General features: G+C 42.3%; 1 protein-coding gene across 2 annotated transcripts in view; it reads right to left on the minus strand.

Moving 5' to 3' along the window:
• Positions 1 to 29: 29 nt before the first annotated feature.
• Positions 30 to 18331, minus strand: part of RBM20 (RNA binding motif protein 20) — a 199120-nt gene continuing 180818 nt past the window's right edge. For both annotated transcript variants that reach the window (XM_061636024.1, XM_061636023.1), the window contains exons 13-14: positions 8421 to 8542; positions 30 to 2998 (exon numbers count right to left, since the gene is read on the minus strand). In XM_061636024.1, the coding sequence (XP_061492008.1) occupies positions 2888 to 2998; positions 8421 to 8542 (233 nt within the window). In that variant the 3' untranslated portion in view covers positions 30 to 2887. The remainder of the gene's footprint in view (positions 2999 to 8420; positions 8543 to 18331) is intronic.

The raw sequence follows: 18331 nt of genomic DNA on the forward strand, positions 1-18331 counted from the left end.
AGTTCCTAGATAGTCATTAAAATGCTCTTTATTACAATCATTGTTCATTTTAACCAATATAATCTGAAATCTTAGGTACACAGAGCAATTAAAGCATGTGATGTTTCCTAATTAACTGAAATTCTAACACATTCTAAATGTTTACAAGCCAATAATTAAACAAGATCATGTGAACTCAATAAATAGTAACATCTGGTCCAGTTCAAGCATATAATCAACAATCATAGACTTAACAGAGACAGAAGAACCTTGAAAGCCTGATACTAAACACTAATGTGCAGGCCAGTAACAATATTTGTCAAGTTTTGGGGGGCAATTATTTGATTCTTTGGTTTTAAAATAAAAAAATACATGGGACACTTAACACCCATTAGAGTAATAGGCTGAAACAAGTAAGAAAATACTACAAGTTCTAAAGACTTTGAATTGTTTATCTGAGATAGTTTGCAACAATTTATAAATAAGAAAGCTTTTTACATAGTGATAATAAATAGTCTTTGGTTGTGCTTCAGCCTTGTGCAACACTGCCTACACATACAAAATTAATCAATACAAATGACCTTTGTGAAGAATTACATCAGGTGTGAAAATAATGTTTCTTAAATTTCAGATTTTTGGTGCAAAAAATCCAAACTAAGGTGGCCCATTTTTGTTGAAAAAGAACATTCCTTCCCCCACCCCATCCCCAGCCATGTGTGCTATCTCCCAGCAGGATATGCATCCTACACTGGGATTGGCCATGTCAACATTTACACTAAGATCCATGACATAAGTCATGGCAAAAGAAAGGTCCTCATGTTCCCAACCCCCACAAATCATCTGTCTTTCCCATAACACTGGAAGTGTATTCATGGTTCATGGCAGCAAACATTTATTACTTTAATTGCTGTTTTTATAATTTTATTGTTTTTCTATGTTAATTGTTTTAAAACTCTCTTAGCTGCCTTGGAAATTGTTATGATGAAAGATGGGATAAAATGTTTTTAAAAATTGGATGCAAAGTTCAGTACACCTGGTATCTGGGAGATTAGGGATGTACTTGAAAGATATGCCTGCCCCTACATTTTACATTGCGTAGCCAAAGGTCAGGACCTGAAAGGGTCTAAAGTTTGGGAATCTGAAATGTGCTGTTTGACTCCATCTCTGGTGGTAATAAATGGAATGTTTATGCCATTTAACGAAATGGAACCGAGATTAGTGACAACACGTACTTCCAGAAAGTCAACGGAAGATGTTCATTCCTTGCCCCTTCTCCCAAACATGGTATGGAACAGGTAACATAAAATAAGATTATGATTAGATCTTGGCAACTGTGCCATTTCTGTGTTAATTTATTCATAGAAAGGAAAAAACTTAAAAGTGCCAACAGTAAGGAAATATAATGTGGTAAATTTTAGAGACAGTGAATAATGGGAAGAACCCTTCTCCTGTATGTTTCCTATACTTTTTCTAATTTTCTTTGAAAATGTTCCAAAAAAAGGAACTGCAGCAAATACATTTGCTCATCTTTGGGCAACTCATCTTTCAGCAACTCATATGGTACCTGGTGCATTTTGAAAAAAATCATCCTGTGATTAATGCTACTAACAGTTTTAAACAGAATCTATTAATTTTACCACTCCAAGCCTCAGTGAAATAAAAAAGTAAAGCAGTTTACTTTAGTGGAACTCTGGATGATGTAAATACACATATTGCTGAAACACAAATATAATAATACTGTATTATGAAAACTCTATTCATAGGGTTGCTATAAGTCAGGATCGACTTGAAGGCAGTCCATCATCATCATCATCAGGCACACATATCATCAACATAGAAATTAATGGAAGTGAAATTCCAAGTCAGCTCAAATTCGGACTGCAATATTTAATCAATCAATCACTGAAAACATTTTGATCAACTGAAAAGGTGCATCTGATTAATTGAACAAATGCAAGATGTTTATTATTTATCTGCCTTTCTTCCATCATGGAACTCAAAGCAGCATAATGCTCCCAAGCTTTTTCTCATGCATGTGCAGACCAGACCCAACCTGCTTAGCTTCAGTAAGACTGCTGCAACTTGTTATTTTCAACCATGCGCTGGGATCGAACCTCCCCACCCTCACGAAGTGGCAGGCACCATCTTAGAAGAGGCATGCCTCCTTCTCCCTCATTCAGGAAGCAGTATATCTTCTACAATGATGCAACAAGTGTGCACATCATCTAAGATAAAGAACAAAGTTTTTTGTTTAGAACTTTTTCAAATTCATGTGCAGATTTATGCAGACTTAATACACGCATACTGTTGGCTGACTAAGATTTCTAATGAAAACAAAATTAAGTGTCTTGTTGATTTCTAAAATTAGGAAGAATAAGCTTTAAGAAAAGCTGAGAATAGTTAACGGATCCTGCCAGAGAAACAAAACTTGGGGTAGTCTTCTGAAATGTGTACAGACAGGCACTGAAGATGGAAAGGCTTCACTGCTTCTGCCCCCCTCCCTGAATGTGGATTGTAAGGCCTTTGAATATATGAACTATAACTTTTTCATGCAAGACATTGATGTGCTTACAAGACTTGTGGGTCACTGCTGGGTGAGGTGATGTAATTAGAAGTATTGTTTTTTATTTAGGCCATACCTGAACCAACACTGAGGGAATCCCTGAGAATTCTGGTTTAAAAAGAGAGCTGTTGTATCTGTTACAGGCCAAGAAAGTGGAGATTTGCTGCTAATGGTTATGTCACCTTGCTTCCCTGTATTACAGGCATTATGTTTTTTAATGGTGCTGTCAGTGTAGATGCAAACAACAAGCTTTTCATTATGCCTTCCGTCCCACAGAGGTGGGACTAAAGGTGCATCAGCAGGATCAGCCGAAAATCATCAGTGTTCACTTCAAATTAATCAAGATCACAGTTTTTTCTCCTCAAAGTGAGGGACAATTCCAATATCATCTTGTGGCAAGCTGCTTTCTTTTTCATTCATCTTCAGACTCTCTTCTGCAAGCTGGGATAGGTACTTCTGTGGTTAAATACAGAATGAAAATATTTTTTTAACAATGATAGGTAATTTAATTTTCAACCATACAACTTCATACCAAGGCATTGCCACAAATGTTTACATCATGGGATTGAAGATGCTCACATAGCTCCTAAGATGGAGGAAATGCAAATATGATACCTAGGCCTCATAACAGCATAGCCAAGCATTTGCCAGGGCCCACACACCAAAGGACCCACAGCTGATGGAAAAAAACCACCATTTTGCACCACATGTTATTATTGTTCCTCTGACTGCAACCTTCTTCCACCTCCTGCCCAGCAGGAAGGAAGAAGCACTTTTACTTCCTTTTGTCACCCAAGAGGCCGGTGGGAGAACTAGCTTGTACTGAGAAATAGTGCCACAGCAGTTGCTGTGAGCACCATAGCAATGACTATAGGCATCTGCCACTGTGCTTTTTCTCCTCACAGCTGGCTTGCTTTTCCATCCTGTCCCTCTGGCCAGTGCAAGGAGAGGCAGCCATGTCACTTGTTTTTGGCTTAGTATTAATTCATTACTGGTTTGTTTTACAACAATAGCTCTATTCAGAGTTTGATTTGAACCAGGGCTGGACTCTGCAATGTGTGAAGTGTTAAAGCAAAGAGCTTCTGAACATATACGAAGTGCCTTCTCCCAGCAAATCAATAATAATCCAATCCAACTATGCATTCAGGATTAAAAGAATATGGTTTCCACATTAGTAGTGATGGTTTCAAGAGAGATTTAAAGTGGCCCACTGATGGTGGGCCACCCAGAAATTTAGAGCCAGCCCTGTTAATTATAAGAACATTTAGGAATGGTACTAACAGAATCTAAGTTAGGAACTTTATGAAGAACACATAAGAAGAAACTAGCAAGCAAAAAGTTTATTGCTCAGCTTCTTCCCCTCCGGGGATTCCATACATTTAAAGCACATCCCTCCTGCCAAGAACCTTGGGAATGGTAGTTTACCCCACAGGCCTATAATTCCAAACATCCTTAACAAACTACAATTCCCAGGATTTGGGTGGTGGGAGGAGGGAAATGTGCTTTAAAAGTGCTTTAGATGTATGGTGTGTTTGTAGTCAGCCTGGAATTGTTTGTCAGTGTCATTCCTAGTATATGATGGATTTCAAATATTAAAAGAGAAGAATATATTGCATTTGAACATTTCCTTCAAATAATATTTAAGTCAGATACTGAAATATACTAGCAAAAACAAATAATCTCTTTTGTTATTTGCGTAACCAGAAAAGGAAGTGAAATATGTAAGTAAAGATGACATTTGTAATGCTCATAAAGCTCAGACACGGAGAGTAAGATTTACAAATGAGTAAGATTTACAAAGGAAATTTGTGCACGCAAACATGTTCTTCCACTGCATATAGCATACATATATGATTGTTGCTGTGTAATGGCATGGCAATGAGACCATTTAGAAATTGCCTCTAGCAGAGGTTAAACAAAACAAGGACTAGTTTATCTATTGCATTTGGAATTGAGGGGGTGATGGCTTTAAACGGCTTCCTTCTAAACTCTCTTACCCCTCCCCACTTTCTAGTTCTACTTTTGTAGCAGAAAGGGTGATTCACACCATTCCTGGACAACCCCCAACTCCAACATGTTGAAGTAAAACAGCAACCATGAACATGATGTCATTTCTCTTCTGTTTCAGGTATGATCACTCACTGCAGTGCTCACTGACATCACTGTCCTATACAGGACAGTACTCTTGGTACAGCTTCAAACCGGCTGTGCACCTAATTAAAATCTGAATTCAGTATGAACACACACCCAACCACATGGGAAAAAAGCTGACAACTGTCTAAGTGCTTCTTCTTCTGAATCTCTGCCAAGGAAATGCCAGTTACTTCACACTCTTAAAAAGAGATTCATCTGTTGCTTAGGTTCACTAAAACCATTAATGCATATAGACTTTTAATGAGCAAACGGATATTTTTCCAGCTATTTAAAACTGCCTTGGTCTTGAATTAGTGGCTGCCCTAAAGGGAGAAAAAGAATCCCAAAGACAAGCCTTTCACCTGTTATCATCTCCCCTTTCACCAAGGCTTGTGCATGACTTGCTATTGTGCTGTATAAAGCATTCTGTATTAACTTGCAGCATGCACTTCATTTTTGAGAGAAAGACCAAGGCTGGGTGATACTGAATCTTCTCATGATATGTAAGTATATGATGTGCAATGACTCTTGATATGTGCAACTATGGAATTAAGCCAAAGCTCCTTAGCTTCTAGTTGGGTTTGGCTACTTATAAGATTTAACAGAAAGCCTGATTTGCAATTGTGCAAGATACTGTGGTCTGAAATGGCCAACATAACTTGTGAAAACAGCAACACAAGACCTAGAAAGTCAGGGAAGAGCATTGTGGGCAAGCACAAAAAAAAGCTTCTTTATGCAAAACAGAACCACACAATGTGGGGTTGTAGTAAGTTTTCAAATCTTGGTATCTATAGGTTATTGTTTCATACCATAAATTATTTTGTTATGAACTTAATTGGACATGTAGGATATAGTTTGAACATAAAGAAGAATGCAAAGTGGGAAAAGATGAACTTCAGAAAGTGAAATAGGTGTACCACCATGAAGACCTACAGTATACGTTTCTAGCCATTAGATATAGGAGGAATTCATTCAATCTGCCTTTTGTAGCAGACCAATGCAATTGTACGTTCTTAAACTTGCTTGCAGGCTGGAACACAGCTATCAGTCAGATTACACACTTCTCCAGATTTTGTGATGCAGTTAGGGGAACGCTAATAAAAAAGCATTGAAAAATGTGTATTTTATAGGAGGGTGTACAAAATGCTTACAATTTACATGTTTAGACTGTCCATGGAAAGCACTTAGGCTGATCTAGCCATCCCTACTAGCTGCCACCTTGTACCAGATGTGAACTGAACAGCTAAAGATCAAAGGATAGCAACACTTCATCCTATTTCTTGTACATGGTATATAGTGCACACATTCATACTTGCAGCTAAAGATGACTGCCTATAGATGTTTGACCAGGGCACTCCCCAAGCTAAGGATGTTCCAAAGCTAGGTAGCAAGGGGGCCAGTCACTCCTGTATCATGCTTCTTCACAGGGCATAGGTGCCCAGGCTTCAGAGACCCTTAGATTGTGCTATATTGAAAACAATCACTAAGCTTTGCCTTGGATGCAACAAACTCCTAAGGCTCTAGGAAAAGAAGGGAGGGACTAGAGAGGGTGAAGGCTTGATCCCAGAGGGTGAGGTTGATCCCCCCCCCAATTTCTGTCATTTTCTTCCATGGTGGTTCTGCTGCCTGTCTAGGACTTTAAAGTTCGGCCCAGCTCAAACATTGACCCCCTCAACCCCTGATCAAGATGTTCAGTGATGGCTGGGGTCCGTGAATTCAAAGCTGGCCCCAGAGGGAAGAAAGCAGCTGTAGGAAATGGGGTTAGTGTTGATTCTAGCTTGCTCCCATTTCTGGCATTTTTGTTTTGATTTTATTTGAAATGTCAAAATCCTATCATTGCACTCTACTTTGGGAATCCAACAAGATTTTATTTATTTAGTCAAACTGTAGACAATATGCTATATATAAATACCTTAAAGACTGTAAAAAAGGAAGAGCCAAGGGCTCTAAAATGACCACAGTATTTCAGGCACTGATGACTTCAAGGTTGGACTATTGCAATGGGTTCTATGTGGGGCTTCTCTTGTGCTTGATCTGGAAACTGCAGTTAGTGCAGAATGCTGCAGCATAGCTGCTAACAGGAGTGAAACCTTGTCAGTACATAACACCTCTGCTCAGAGATCTGCACTTGTTGCTGATTTGCTATCAGGCCAAGTTCAAGGTGTTACTGTTAGTATATAAAGGCCTTAACAGTTTGAGATCAGTTTACTTGTGGGATTGCCTTACCGCATATGTGCCCACTCGACAACTTTGATCTGCGGAACTGGAATTGTTACAGGTGCCAAATAATACTTGTTCTACAATTGTAAGAAATCAAACTTTTAGTGTGGCAGCACCTACACTTTGGAACTCCCTGTCTATTGACATCACACAGGCAAGTTCCTGTAATCTTTCCAGCACCTACTTGAAACATTTTTGTTTATGCAAGCCTTTTAAAACATGTAGAAGTTACATGTGTTTTAATCTGTTTTGAGCTTATTATTGGTTTTAATTCATTTGAATGCTTTTTGCAGTCTTGTACTGTTGGCGTGGAAAATTCTCCCTCTTCTGAGGTTTATATCTGTTATTAAAAAAATGTACCTCTCCCTAACCTTTTAGGCTTGTGCTAAGTATGTGTTAATTCTTGGCAAAGCAATGACATCTATAATGTGTTGTAACTGCCTTACTTTATCTAGAACAAAGACAGAGTCATGTTCCTTTTAGAGACGATTTCAATGATGCATTTAACCACTGGTCACAAAGTGTCTGTTTGAAGGGGTGATAACATTAGGGTAAGATCTAACAAGAACAGGAAGACAGAAAGGATGAGACTTCACCTTCTGTTTCTTTTGAATACGTATGTTCCCTATATTACGTCTGTTTACATCCTCGTTTGATGACTCTGTCTTTTGCAATGTTTACAGCTTGCCATGCCATGTTGATCTATAAATTGTTGCTGTTTCCTGAATAAAGTTGTCTTTCTGACCAAGGTTGCACTCTCAGTTGGACTGGGAGCTTCTTTGGGGCAGTTAGAACCTTTGATCAAAGTTCTATTGTGTTTGGATCATGTTTTCCTTCCTCATTCGATTCAGGGTCCAATTGCAGCTCGTGTCTTACCTGGGGAAGGTGGCACAACGAGATAGCCATTGAGATCTCGCCCATCAGTACCAGATGTGAACTGAACAGCTAATGATCAAAGGGCAGCTACATTTCATCCCATTTCTTGTACATGTTTTTAAATGTATCTTATTGATAATTTTAATATTTTATTTTATTTTGTAAATTGCTCTGAGGTTCTATTACAACCAAGCGGTATATACATGTTAAATAAATAAAAATAAATGCAACAAAACAATATACATACACAGATAATATAACCAGCAAATCAAATGACAACAGGAAAAAATAATACAGACCACAAAATACTAAAAAAACATATTAAAATAACGTAACATGGGGTGTTAACACACTAGTCGCCAGAGGGGTAATGGGTTGATCTGCTGATCAGCTGCGAAATCTATTTATGCGGAGAGACTGAAAGAACTAGGCATATGAGGAGAAAAGAGATGTAGAGATGCACTGGAACTGGCAGAACAATAAGTTGTTTCTGCCCATGGATTCACATGCAGACAATGCCTCAGGTCACAAAGATAGTGCACATGCAACGGGGAGGATGTGTGCAGGCCCAAGGCTCGATTCCACATGACCATCTTATGCATATAACATCTTAAAAGATGCTAATTTTCATGAATAAATAATTTGTTACCTGAAGATTTTTGTAGTGAACAGTACTTCTACAATGACGAGTCTTTGCTGTCTCTTCATTTGTGTAGAAAAGTCCACAGAGTTTACAGTAAAAGCCAGTTCTGGGCACAACAAATTCCACTCCTATAAAACAAATTTGAATTACAATTATTAGAAAAATATCAGACAGCATTATAAACAAAATTTCTTTCAAAGGGAAGAACTTATTTGTCAACTGATATTAAAGTGTAGTGCTGTCATTGCCCAGAGTTATTTATAATTTCTCTGTCAAAGATAGTATCGAGTAGTGACTTTAACACGGACTTACAAATCATGAAGTCTTCAGTCTGAATTTCATCTCTATCATGGTCTCACTAGGAGGTCATTGGCAAATTACTTTTTCTCACCCACATCCCCACCAGCAATAGGGGAAAAATACTGACCTTTTACTGTCAGAATTGTTGAAGGGAGCTTTGAAGGGAGCTGAAATGGGTAAAGTGACTAGCCTGATATATGTTCAAGAGGTAAAACTAAACTGTGCTGAATTACTAAATAGATGGGCACCTTTTGTCACATGTTGGGAAAGATGCTTACTATAAACATTCTTCTTTAGAGATGCAAACTTTTTCTGTCCAATAACAATCAGACTGATGTTTATGTAAACTTATCTTCTATAGTTGTCATAAATTATATTTTTACAGTGTACTGTATATGTATTAATAAGTTTTTAAATACTGACCTACGTTACATGCTTATTATTAACTTGATTACAACAAGATAATCTATGAGAAGAGCTTTGAACACTGATATACTTTATAAATGGTTGTTATTGACTCAATAGAGGCTTACCCCAACCCCTACTTGACACCTCTGTCCCAGTTTTAATGCTATTCAGTACCTCAGGATAAATTCAAAAAGTCTGGCTTGACTCTGTCGATTTTAAATTTGTGGTCTCCTCTTCTGACGCCTACCTGACTAAACACCATTATTAACGTACCGTCTAATGCCAGTCGACTGAGATACTGACTTTAAAAAACATACCACTTTGTTTTTTTAGTGTGGTCCATAATCAAATGAATTTAAGATCTGCCTGTAATGACTTGGATCCAGAGTTCCTGCAAATTTTGCTGATTCCAACTTCCCTCTACAGTCCACTCTGGAAAAGTGTGGAAGATGATACAGGGGGCTGCTGGGGGAAAGGGAATCGGCAAAAAGTACCTCACCTCCTCTGGAACCCATCACTGATGGATCTCAGTCTCTTCTGGATGTGACTCAATGAGCCCTAAATAATCTCCTTTAAACTGTCAAAGGCATATACATCACACCTATGCAGAATTGTAATTGTAATCCTTTAGCTACATTTGTAGGTCTTCACTGAATGAAAATGTGTACTAACCAAAACTGAAGGTAAACCTTATAAACTGCAAAAAAACAAAAAGCTGTCAAACTTGCCTGCAAAAAAGTTAACCGAAAACATAACTATCCAGAAAAGGGGAAAGATCAATTGAAAGCAATGGAAGAAAATCCTAATTTTATTTCAAAACAGTGAACACTAAGCTATGTAAAGTGGGTATCCAATGATTTTTTCAATAACATTTAACTTCAAGTGTGTGTGTGTGTATATATATATATATATTTCTGACTAAAAAAGAGAGATCTTGAATGCTGTAGCCCGTGAAATGACCCATGAGGAATATATATTATATATTTCATATCCATATAAAGGGTTTTGGATGTTTCTGCTGTCATTTTCCCTTTTAAAAATGTAATATTGTTTTAATATACTATGTAAAATACAGAGCTTGGAAGTAACTCGTTATTTTTAACAAGTTACTTGTAATTCGTTACAATTTTAAATAACGAGTGGGTAATTCCATTACATTTGGCAAGTAACGGAACGACTAGTAATTTCCCTACTTTTCAGCTGCAACTTTAACGTTTCCACGTTAGGTTGGACGTTACTTGGGGGCGGGAACAAGGGGAAGTCAGCTCCTGGCTGTGATTGGTTAACACAAGACATGTGCCTCACACTGATTGGACCTCTGCGCAGACTGTCTCTTCCCTCGTGATCTGTGTTAGGAGGCACGAGGGAAGAGATGAATAGGCAGGGCCTGCTAGTGTCTGAGAGGAAAAAATGGACGCTGGAGGAAAAAGCCAGGGCAAGGACAACGGAGAAGGCAGCAGCAGAATGGCGAAGAGCTGTGGAGGTGAGTGATGATGATTTGTGTGTGTGTGTGCCCCCCCGTGGCCCATTCCGCCCCCATGGCATTTCCCCCCTGCCCCCCCGCAGCCCCTTCTGTCCCCCCACTGCCTCTCCTTGCCTCGTTGCCGCCCCCTCCATCAATCACAAGGCACTTCTGAAACTTCGGCCTATCAGAGCTTGGAAAAGTTACTTTTTTGAACTACAACTCCCATCAGCCCTAGGCAACATGGCCACTGGATTAGGCTGATGGGAGCTGTAGTTCAAAAAAGTAACTTTTCCAAGCTCTCGCCTACTTCTCTTCCTTCCCCCCCTTTTTGAACTCTCCCCCTTGTTCCCATGCATAGCTGTGTGCTGTATTTATCCAGACAGAGCACTCCTGCCTTTTAAAATGCCGGCTAGCTTTTTATTGTATATTTATTTGAACTCCATCTTTCTTTTTATTTGTATTTTTGTCCTGTTTAATCACAAGACTGAATTGTATGTGGGACAAAAACTGTCTCAGTAATAATAATAATAATAATAATAATAATAATAATAATAAAAATCATTAGGCGTATAATAAATGGCTTAAGGCTGATTTTTTTGTTCTTGGCAGAGATGAGGTGAGAAGTAGGGTCCTTGCAGCTCCTCCTCTCAGTCCCCCAGCTCTCAAACACATGTTCTGTGAGAAAGAGAGAGATTCCCAGTCCCAGAGAGAGACAGACTGTTGACAATCTCTGCTAATATCTATACAAATGTACATAACATGCATCACCTGAACTCACATGATCTAGAGTTACCGTGGATCTTGCAAGATTTGCAAATGAGAAGCAATAGGGTTTTATATTAGTTCTGATTGTCTATTGGGCTATCATAGGTTATATGTTTTTTTCATTTTCTATGGCAAAAGCTCCAACTTCAGTGGAATTTATGTGATGTGTTCTAATCATTTGAATTTGGCTAATGAATGCTTTATTCTTTCATCAGAACTTTAGCAGTAGTACTAAAATATTAATAAAAAAGAAAAGGGAAAGAAAAAATACTTTACATACATCATTCAGCTGTATTGCTAATTATAGATATAGATATAAAAGATAAACGGCATTTTGTCAAAAGTATTTTTGTCTACATTTTATACCTCATCCTTGGTTTTCCAAGCTTGGCATGGAATGCTTCTCATACAGAATTAATTTGAAATGCTGCATATTTATTATCATAATCATCATATTCAAAATAAAAAATATATGTACCGTCTTCAAGTTGATTCCAACTTATGGTGACCCTATGAATAGGGTTTTCATGAGGCTGAGAGGCAGTGACTGGCCCAAGGTCACCCAGTGAGCTTCATGGCTATGTGGGGATTTGAACCCTAGTCTCATTTTGTTCTCACAACAACCCTGTGAGATAGTAGGTTAGACTGGCCCAGGCAGGGTTATTCAGTGAGCAAAAATGATGCAAATAGGATCTCTTTTAATTGTGCTATCAACCTTCTTACTTCCACTCTGACTGGGGCATCTTGCAGCATGGGGAAGAGATGGGGGCACATCACAGCTGAAGTTCACCCATATAGGAGCATTAGCTGAGAGTCCAGAGTCTGAGAGTTCAAATCCCCGCTCATGTCTCCTGGGTGTAAAGAGCCAACTAAAGATCACCCCCACAGTGAGTGGCTCAGGGGTTACGTGCCCTGCTACCTGTGCAGCCATGGGCAAGCTGCATAGTCCCAAGGGGCCCAGTTGCCCCCCAGCTGGCAGTTGTGGACAAGAAAGGGGCTGGCTTGTGCAGCTGTGGCAAACTGAGCAGGCCCTAGCCAGCTGGGGAGGGCTAGCCTCAGAGGGAGGCAATGGTAAACCCCCTCTGAACACCACTTACCATGAAAACCCTATTCATAGGGTAGCCATAAGTCAGGATCGACTTGAAGGCAGTCCATTTCCATTTTCCATTGCTCTTTCATACTAAGAAATGAATCAAGTTCAACTATTGTATGTTCTGGACATGGCTGCGTGTGCCTTAGAAAGTTTTGTGATTATGTTGTTATTGATAAGTATCATATATCTTATGCGAAGGTATATTAATAGATGCTTTGTGTTATTGAGGAAATAGTAGGATGTGATTTTTCGTTTAAGGTCCCAGTGTGGACCATTCAGAGAATATTAGTTAATCTAAGTTTGTTTCAAAACCTCTGACCCATTGCATTAGGCTACGGGCTCACTGATCTCCAACAGTCACTTTCCCACCCTATGTTACAGAAACAATTAGAAGCAGTGAAACACTTGGGAGAGCAAGCCACACTCCAGATAACACATGAATGCCATGCCATCACCAACACAGCAGTCAAGATTAAACCAATAGGGACACACAGGTGGTGGGACTGACTGCTTGGCTGGAGTGAAAGAGCAAAAGGAAGTTTATCCCTTTTAGTACACCCCATTGTGGTGATGTTAATGTTTCAAGTACTTCTGGTCATTGTCCTAATGGGCCTTGTAAGATGGATCCTGTCCCAAATGGCACAGTTACGCCAGATGGAAGAAAGCATAAGAGTCAAGGGCAAGACAGTGAAGTCTGAGGTATGAAAAGACATCTGTGTAAGTATATTCAGATGTTTTTCAACGGGGGGAGTTGTTATGAGTAGTATGCTAACCCCACTTTGGTTCATGTGGAATCAAGGGGGTGCAAGGCCCTGGAGCATTCTGGACTATAATTCCCACCCCACACCCCCTGTTGTCTTACTGCATTCCTGAGGTACTGTGAAAGGGACAGCACGAGGTCATCTTGTGAGCAACAAAAATAACCAAGAGAAACTGAAATAAATGTTATCTTCTTCCTTGGCAGACTTCCCTCAAACTCAGCAGAACAATCCCATTGTTTCAAGCCAACATTAAAAAGTAGCCTGAGTTTCTCAGTGTCAGCTAGAAACACACACACACACACACACACACACACACACACACACACACACACACACAAACAAAATCACCTCATACCCGGACCCTTCCTTTTTCAGGGGAGTTGACAGAGAAAAAGTGTCTTTAAAAAGCAGGGGTTGAGATCTAAGAAGGGGGTAATGGTGATCTGAGCTCCAACACGGGTAACTACGCTCTCAAGGAACAACATGGGACTGTGGGCCACAACCAGGAAGGGAGTCTGTGTCTCAGCACAAGCCTTGAGGCAAACATTCCTTCCTGCTTCTGAGCCAGAGCTCCTTCACATCACTTCAGCTGTATTCCACTGCCCACTCCTGGGCCTAGGATAGGTAATCTCTCCTATCTGTCACTCCTTATAGTAATAGAGTCCTTTGATCTCTTTAGTTTAAAGTCATGAATGGGTTAGGATATTAATGATTAATGCTGCCACGTACCCAGCAATTTTGTAATGCTATTCTTCTCCTTTCTCTCAATAAAAGAAAGTTTTGCTTTAGTTTGGTCTGGACCTGCATTTCTTGGGTTATACATGCACCATTTAGGCACATTTCAGGGTAGAGTGCTTGTTTTATCCCTAGCAAAAGATCCCCTTCCTCTCAAGGAGGTGTGTTTCATGAGATGCATGGGTGACAGGTTCACACACTCAGGTTCCCAAGGACACGTGTCATAACACCCGACTAGAGGAACCCCAGGAGGACCTTAACATCCCTAGATAGTGGTTCGGCCTCATTCACAGAACACCAGGACAAGAAAACCTTCCACATGGAGGAGTATACTCTATTCGTGGATTGTCTATGGAAAGCCAGCAGTGTCTAACACTCTACCGGTGAATCCCATGCCTCTCAACCAGAGCCGCTCAGCTTCTAAGCTGTTAGCTGGAACAGTTCTGGTCGAGGTTGGCATACTGGGCCCTGTAGCAGTAGACCCGGTTGAATTGGCAACCGCCATGGGGTTCTGACTGACAGGTTCAGCAAGTCTGGAAACCAAGGGCATCTTGGCCAATAAGGAGCCACAAGGATCAGTTCCGCCCTGAAAGTCCACACCCGCTGAATTGTGCACTGTATCAACCCGAACAGGGGAAAGGCATATAGAAGGCCTTTCAGTCACTGCATCTCAAGAGCATTTGTGCCCTGGGCCTGAGGACATGGTGTCCTGGTGAAGAACCTGTCCAGCTGTGCATTTTTGGGGGTGGCGAAGAGGTCCACTATCAGTTTGCCCCACCTTTGCCCCACCTGGAGAAAAACTGCTGGGTTCAGCTGCTATTCCACCTCCTTGATCAAGGTTCTGCTGAGCCAGTCGGCTACGAAGTTGCTTGTGCCCACCAGGTGTTCGGCTTTCAAGGAGGCCAGTTGTCTCTCCTCCCATTTGAACAGGTGCTCTGCTTCGAGCATCAGACCCCTTGAGTGACTGCCTCATTTGTTGACACAAGCTTTCGCAGATGAGTTGTTGGTGCGTATAAAGAGATGTTTCCCTTTGACCTCTGACGCAAAAGCCCTCAGTTCCAGCCTGATGGCTCGTAACTCCAATACATTTATGCTGAATTCAGATTCCGACGCTGACCATGTGCCTTGTGCCACATTGTGATCCAGGTGAGCCCCCCATCTGTAGAGACTCGCATCTGATGTCATTATGATTCATGGCAGGTCTTCCAGGCTGACCCCTTGGGTCAACCGCTGGGCTTTCAACCACCACCTGAGCTCTGCCCTCACTGCTGGGGGAATCCTCACTGCCCATTTGTGCTGAAGTAGGATGGCTTCCTGGTGGGGTAGCAGGGGTTGTTGCAGTGTCCTTGAGTGGAATTGGGCCCATGGAACCAAGTCAAATGACGAGACCATAAGCCCTTGGAGTCGAGCTAGGATCATCAGGTCCATCTCAGGAGATGAGGCTGTTTCCAAAAGCAGTTGACTGAGTTTTAGCACCCTTTTGTAGGTGAGTCTCATCTGGAAGAAGTGCATGTCCAGCTATATTCCCAAGTGCAAAATCATTTGGGATGGGATCAGCGTGCTTTTCTTTGTGTTTACCACAAAGCCCAGCCCTTGGAGCCAGGCTAGTGCGAGGTGGGTGTCCATCCGGTACTGGCTTTCTGATGGTGCTCTCACCAGAACGTCGTCCAGGTAGGGATGTATGCAGATCCCCATTGTTTGTAGGTAGGCCACCAGGGCTACCAGCACCTTGGTGAATACCTTTCGTGCTGAGGAAAGTCTGAAAGGTATTGCCCAGTACTGGAAGTGTCTGTTGTCATATGAGAATCAGAGAAACCTTCTGTGTTGCCTGCAAATTGGAATATGTAGGTATGCCTTGGAGAGGTCCACAGAGGTCAACCAATCCCTCTTTCTTAGAGCCGCTGCTATGGATTGAAGGGTTTCCATTTTGAAATGTCTTTTGGTCACCCACCTGTCGAGCCATTTTAGATCTAAGAAGGCCCTGGTATCGCCATTCCTTTTGTCTACTAAGAAAAAAATTGAGTAGACCCCTGATTTCCTCTCCAAGGTGGGCACTGGTTCTATTGCCTGAATGCTCAGCAGGTGCTGAATGGCCTCCAAGTAACTTTAGTGCTTCTCCAGTTTTTGGGACCGTGGGGTTGGTAAAAAACAGATTGTGTGGATGTTGGACAAACTCTATTGTATACCCCATGGATACTGTCTCCAGTACCCAATTGTCCGAAGTGATGTCTCTCCACCGGGGGGCAAATTCCATCAGACTTGCTCCCACCCTGTGAGAAACCTCCAGAGGGCACCAGTCAGGAGGAGGGGCCCTTTTGTGCACCCTTCTGGGGTCTCCCTGAGGAGAAAGTTGTGCATCCCGATTTGGTTGAGGAGGTGCGGCCACCACCTCTGTCCTGCCTGCCCCAGCTGAACCTGCTGGAGGACTGGCTTCTAAATCTGGGGGGCTGTCTTGAGGAGCGGAAAAACTGGTTCTGTTTGTTTTTCCATTTGTCTTTTTTAGCCATTGGAAGAGCTTTCTTTTTGTCTCTAGTCTCTACCAGGTGAGCCTCCAGGGATTCCCCAAACAGCTTAGAGCCTGAGAAAGGGAGAGCAGTGAGGCGGGTCTGAGACCCTGTATCCACTGCCCATTGCCTAAGCCAAATGTTACGTCATGCCACGGTGGATGCCGCCATGGACCGTGCCACAAACTGTAAGGCATCCATGGACGCATCAGCAGACAGCTGAGGTGTATGCCATTTTCTTTAAGCCATCCTTCACAAACTTAGGAACATCATCCCTTGCACCCAGCTCTTCCACCCACATAAACACTGCTCTGGAGAAAACCGAGGAAGTGGCCGTGGCCCTGAAGCCTACAGCATCTGCCTCAAAACTTTTGTGAAGGGCCCCTTCGACCTGCTTATCACAGTGGTCCTTGGGGGCCCCTTCCCCTTCAGCAGGGATAACTGCCGAGCAAGTGAGGGCGGCGACAGGAGGGTCTACTGTGGGAAAATGCAACCTTGCCATAATCCTTTCTGCAAAGACATGTTTCTTTGCCCACTTAGCAGGTGGCTTAGATTTGCATGGCAATGCCCATTCCGTGTCTCACACATCATCAAAGGCTTGAGGAAAAGGAACAATAACCGGCTTCACGTCAGTCGAAGGAAAAGCCTTTTTAGCTCCCACCGAGGCTGACTGTGTGGGAGCGTCGCCTCCCCCCTCTGTCTCTGACAACTGTAACACTCTGTGCACCTTCAAGAGTTGAAAAACATCTGGGGTTAAAAGCCTAGGCTGTGCCTATGTCATCTCCAGTTCCTCTCCTGACAACTCCCCCTCTTCCTTGTCAGGTTCAGGGGAATCATCTGAATCAGACACTGCCCCCTGCTGGCCAGTTGCCTGCTTGGGTGGCTGCCTTGTATCTGCCTCCTATCGCCCCCTACCGGTCCACTGCGTCCAGTAACATCCTTATCCCCTGTAGGGGCTGTCAAGATCCCCCCACTGCGTGATGTAACAGAGTGTGCGGGTGTGCTCCCCGAATTGGTGGCAGTAGGCGTGCCACCCCGGCTGCTAGCTAGAATAGAGGAAAGAGGAGATCTAGAATAGCTGTGGCACGATGGTGAGCTGCAATATCTCCTCTCTCTGCTAGAGCGGGATCAGCACCTCCACTTCCCTTTATGAGAGCACCTTCTTGAGTGTCTGCCCCTCTTACATTTAAGGGCATGACTAAGGGAACCACTGATTTCAGAGGCTATAAAGTCCTTAACCCACAACATGAACTTGGGAAACTGGGAGGGGGGACTTCCATAACTTCATCATTAATACTCACCCCCCCGCTTGAGGATGGAGAGAGAGCAGGCTGAAAACTCACTGAGCCTTGCTCTTGCAACTCCCTGAAGTCCATCTTGTCTCCCACATGGCTGGAGTCTTGGCGGGAAAATGGGGGAAAAGCAGACAAAGCCAAGAAAAATGGCAGCCGCGGCTGTTCTGTGCTAGGAAGAAAAGCGCAGGAAGCCGTCGCAATGGCAAGCCGACTTAGCGGGCGCTGCTCGACCCCCCTGCTGCCTTTAACATTCTGCGTTCTGTAGATACCCCCAGGCAGCCCGTCATGCTAGCTCTGTAGGGAGGGGGAGCTGGAGACCGTGATCCCGTTCAATATGCGTGGCAAGAAATGTGGCTCCATGGAGCAGGGACTCTGTCTCCCTTCCAAGGTGGCTGCCACTGTAGCTGGGACGCTGCAGCAAGCCATGCTCTACCGATGTTTGAAGCGCCTCAAGGCGCCAAAAAACCCAGCCAGGCTCAACGAGTCTTCCAAGCCCCAACAGGCGGGGTGAAGGCAGGGGGGAGATAAAAGGAACAGACGAAAGGTAGTTAGCAAAGGAGAGGAGAGTAACTGAGAAAAGAGCAATAGAAA

This window comes from Rhineura floridana, chromosome 7 (assembly GCF_030035675.1).
Source record: "Rhineura floridana isolate rRhiFlo1 chromosome 7, rRhiFlo1.hap2, whole genome shotgun sequence".
In the NCBI taxonomy this organism is placed as follows: Eukaryota; Metazoa; Chordata; class Lepidosauria; order Squamata; family Rhineuridae; genus Rhineura; species Rhineura floridana.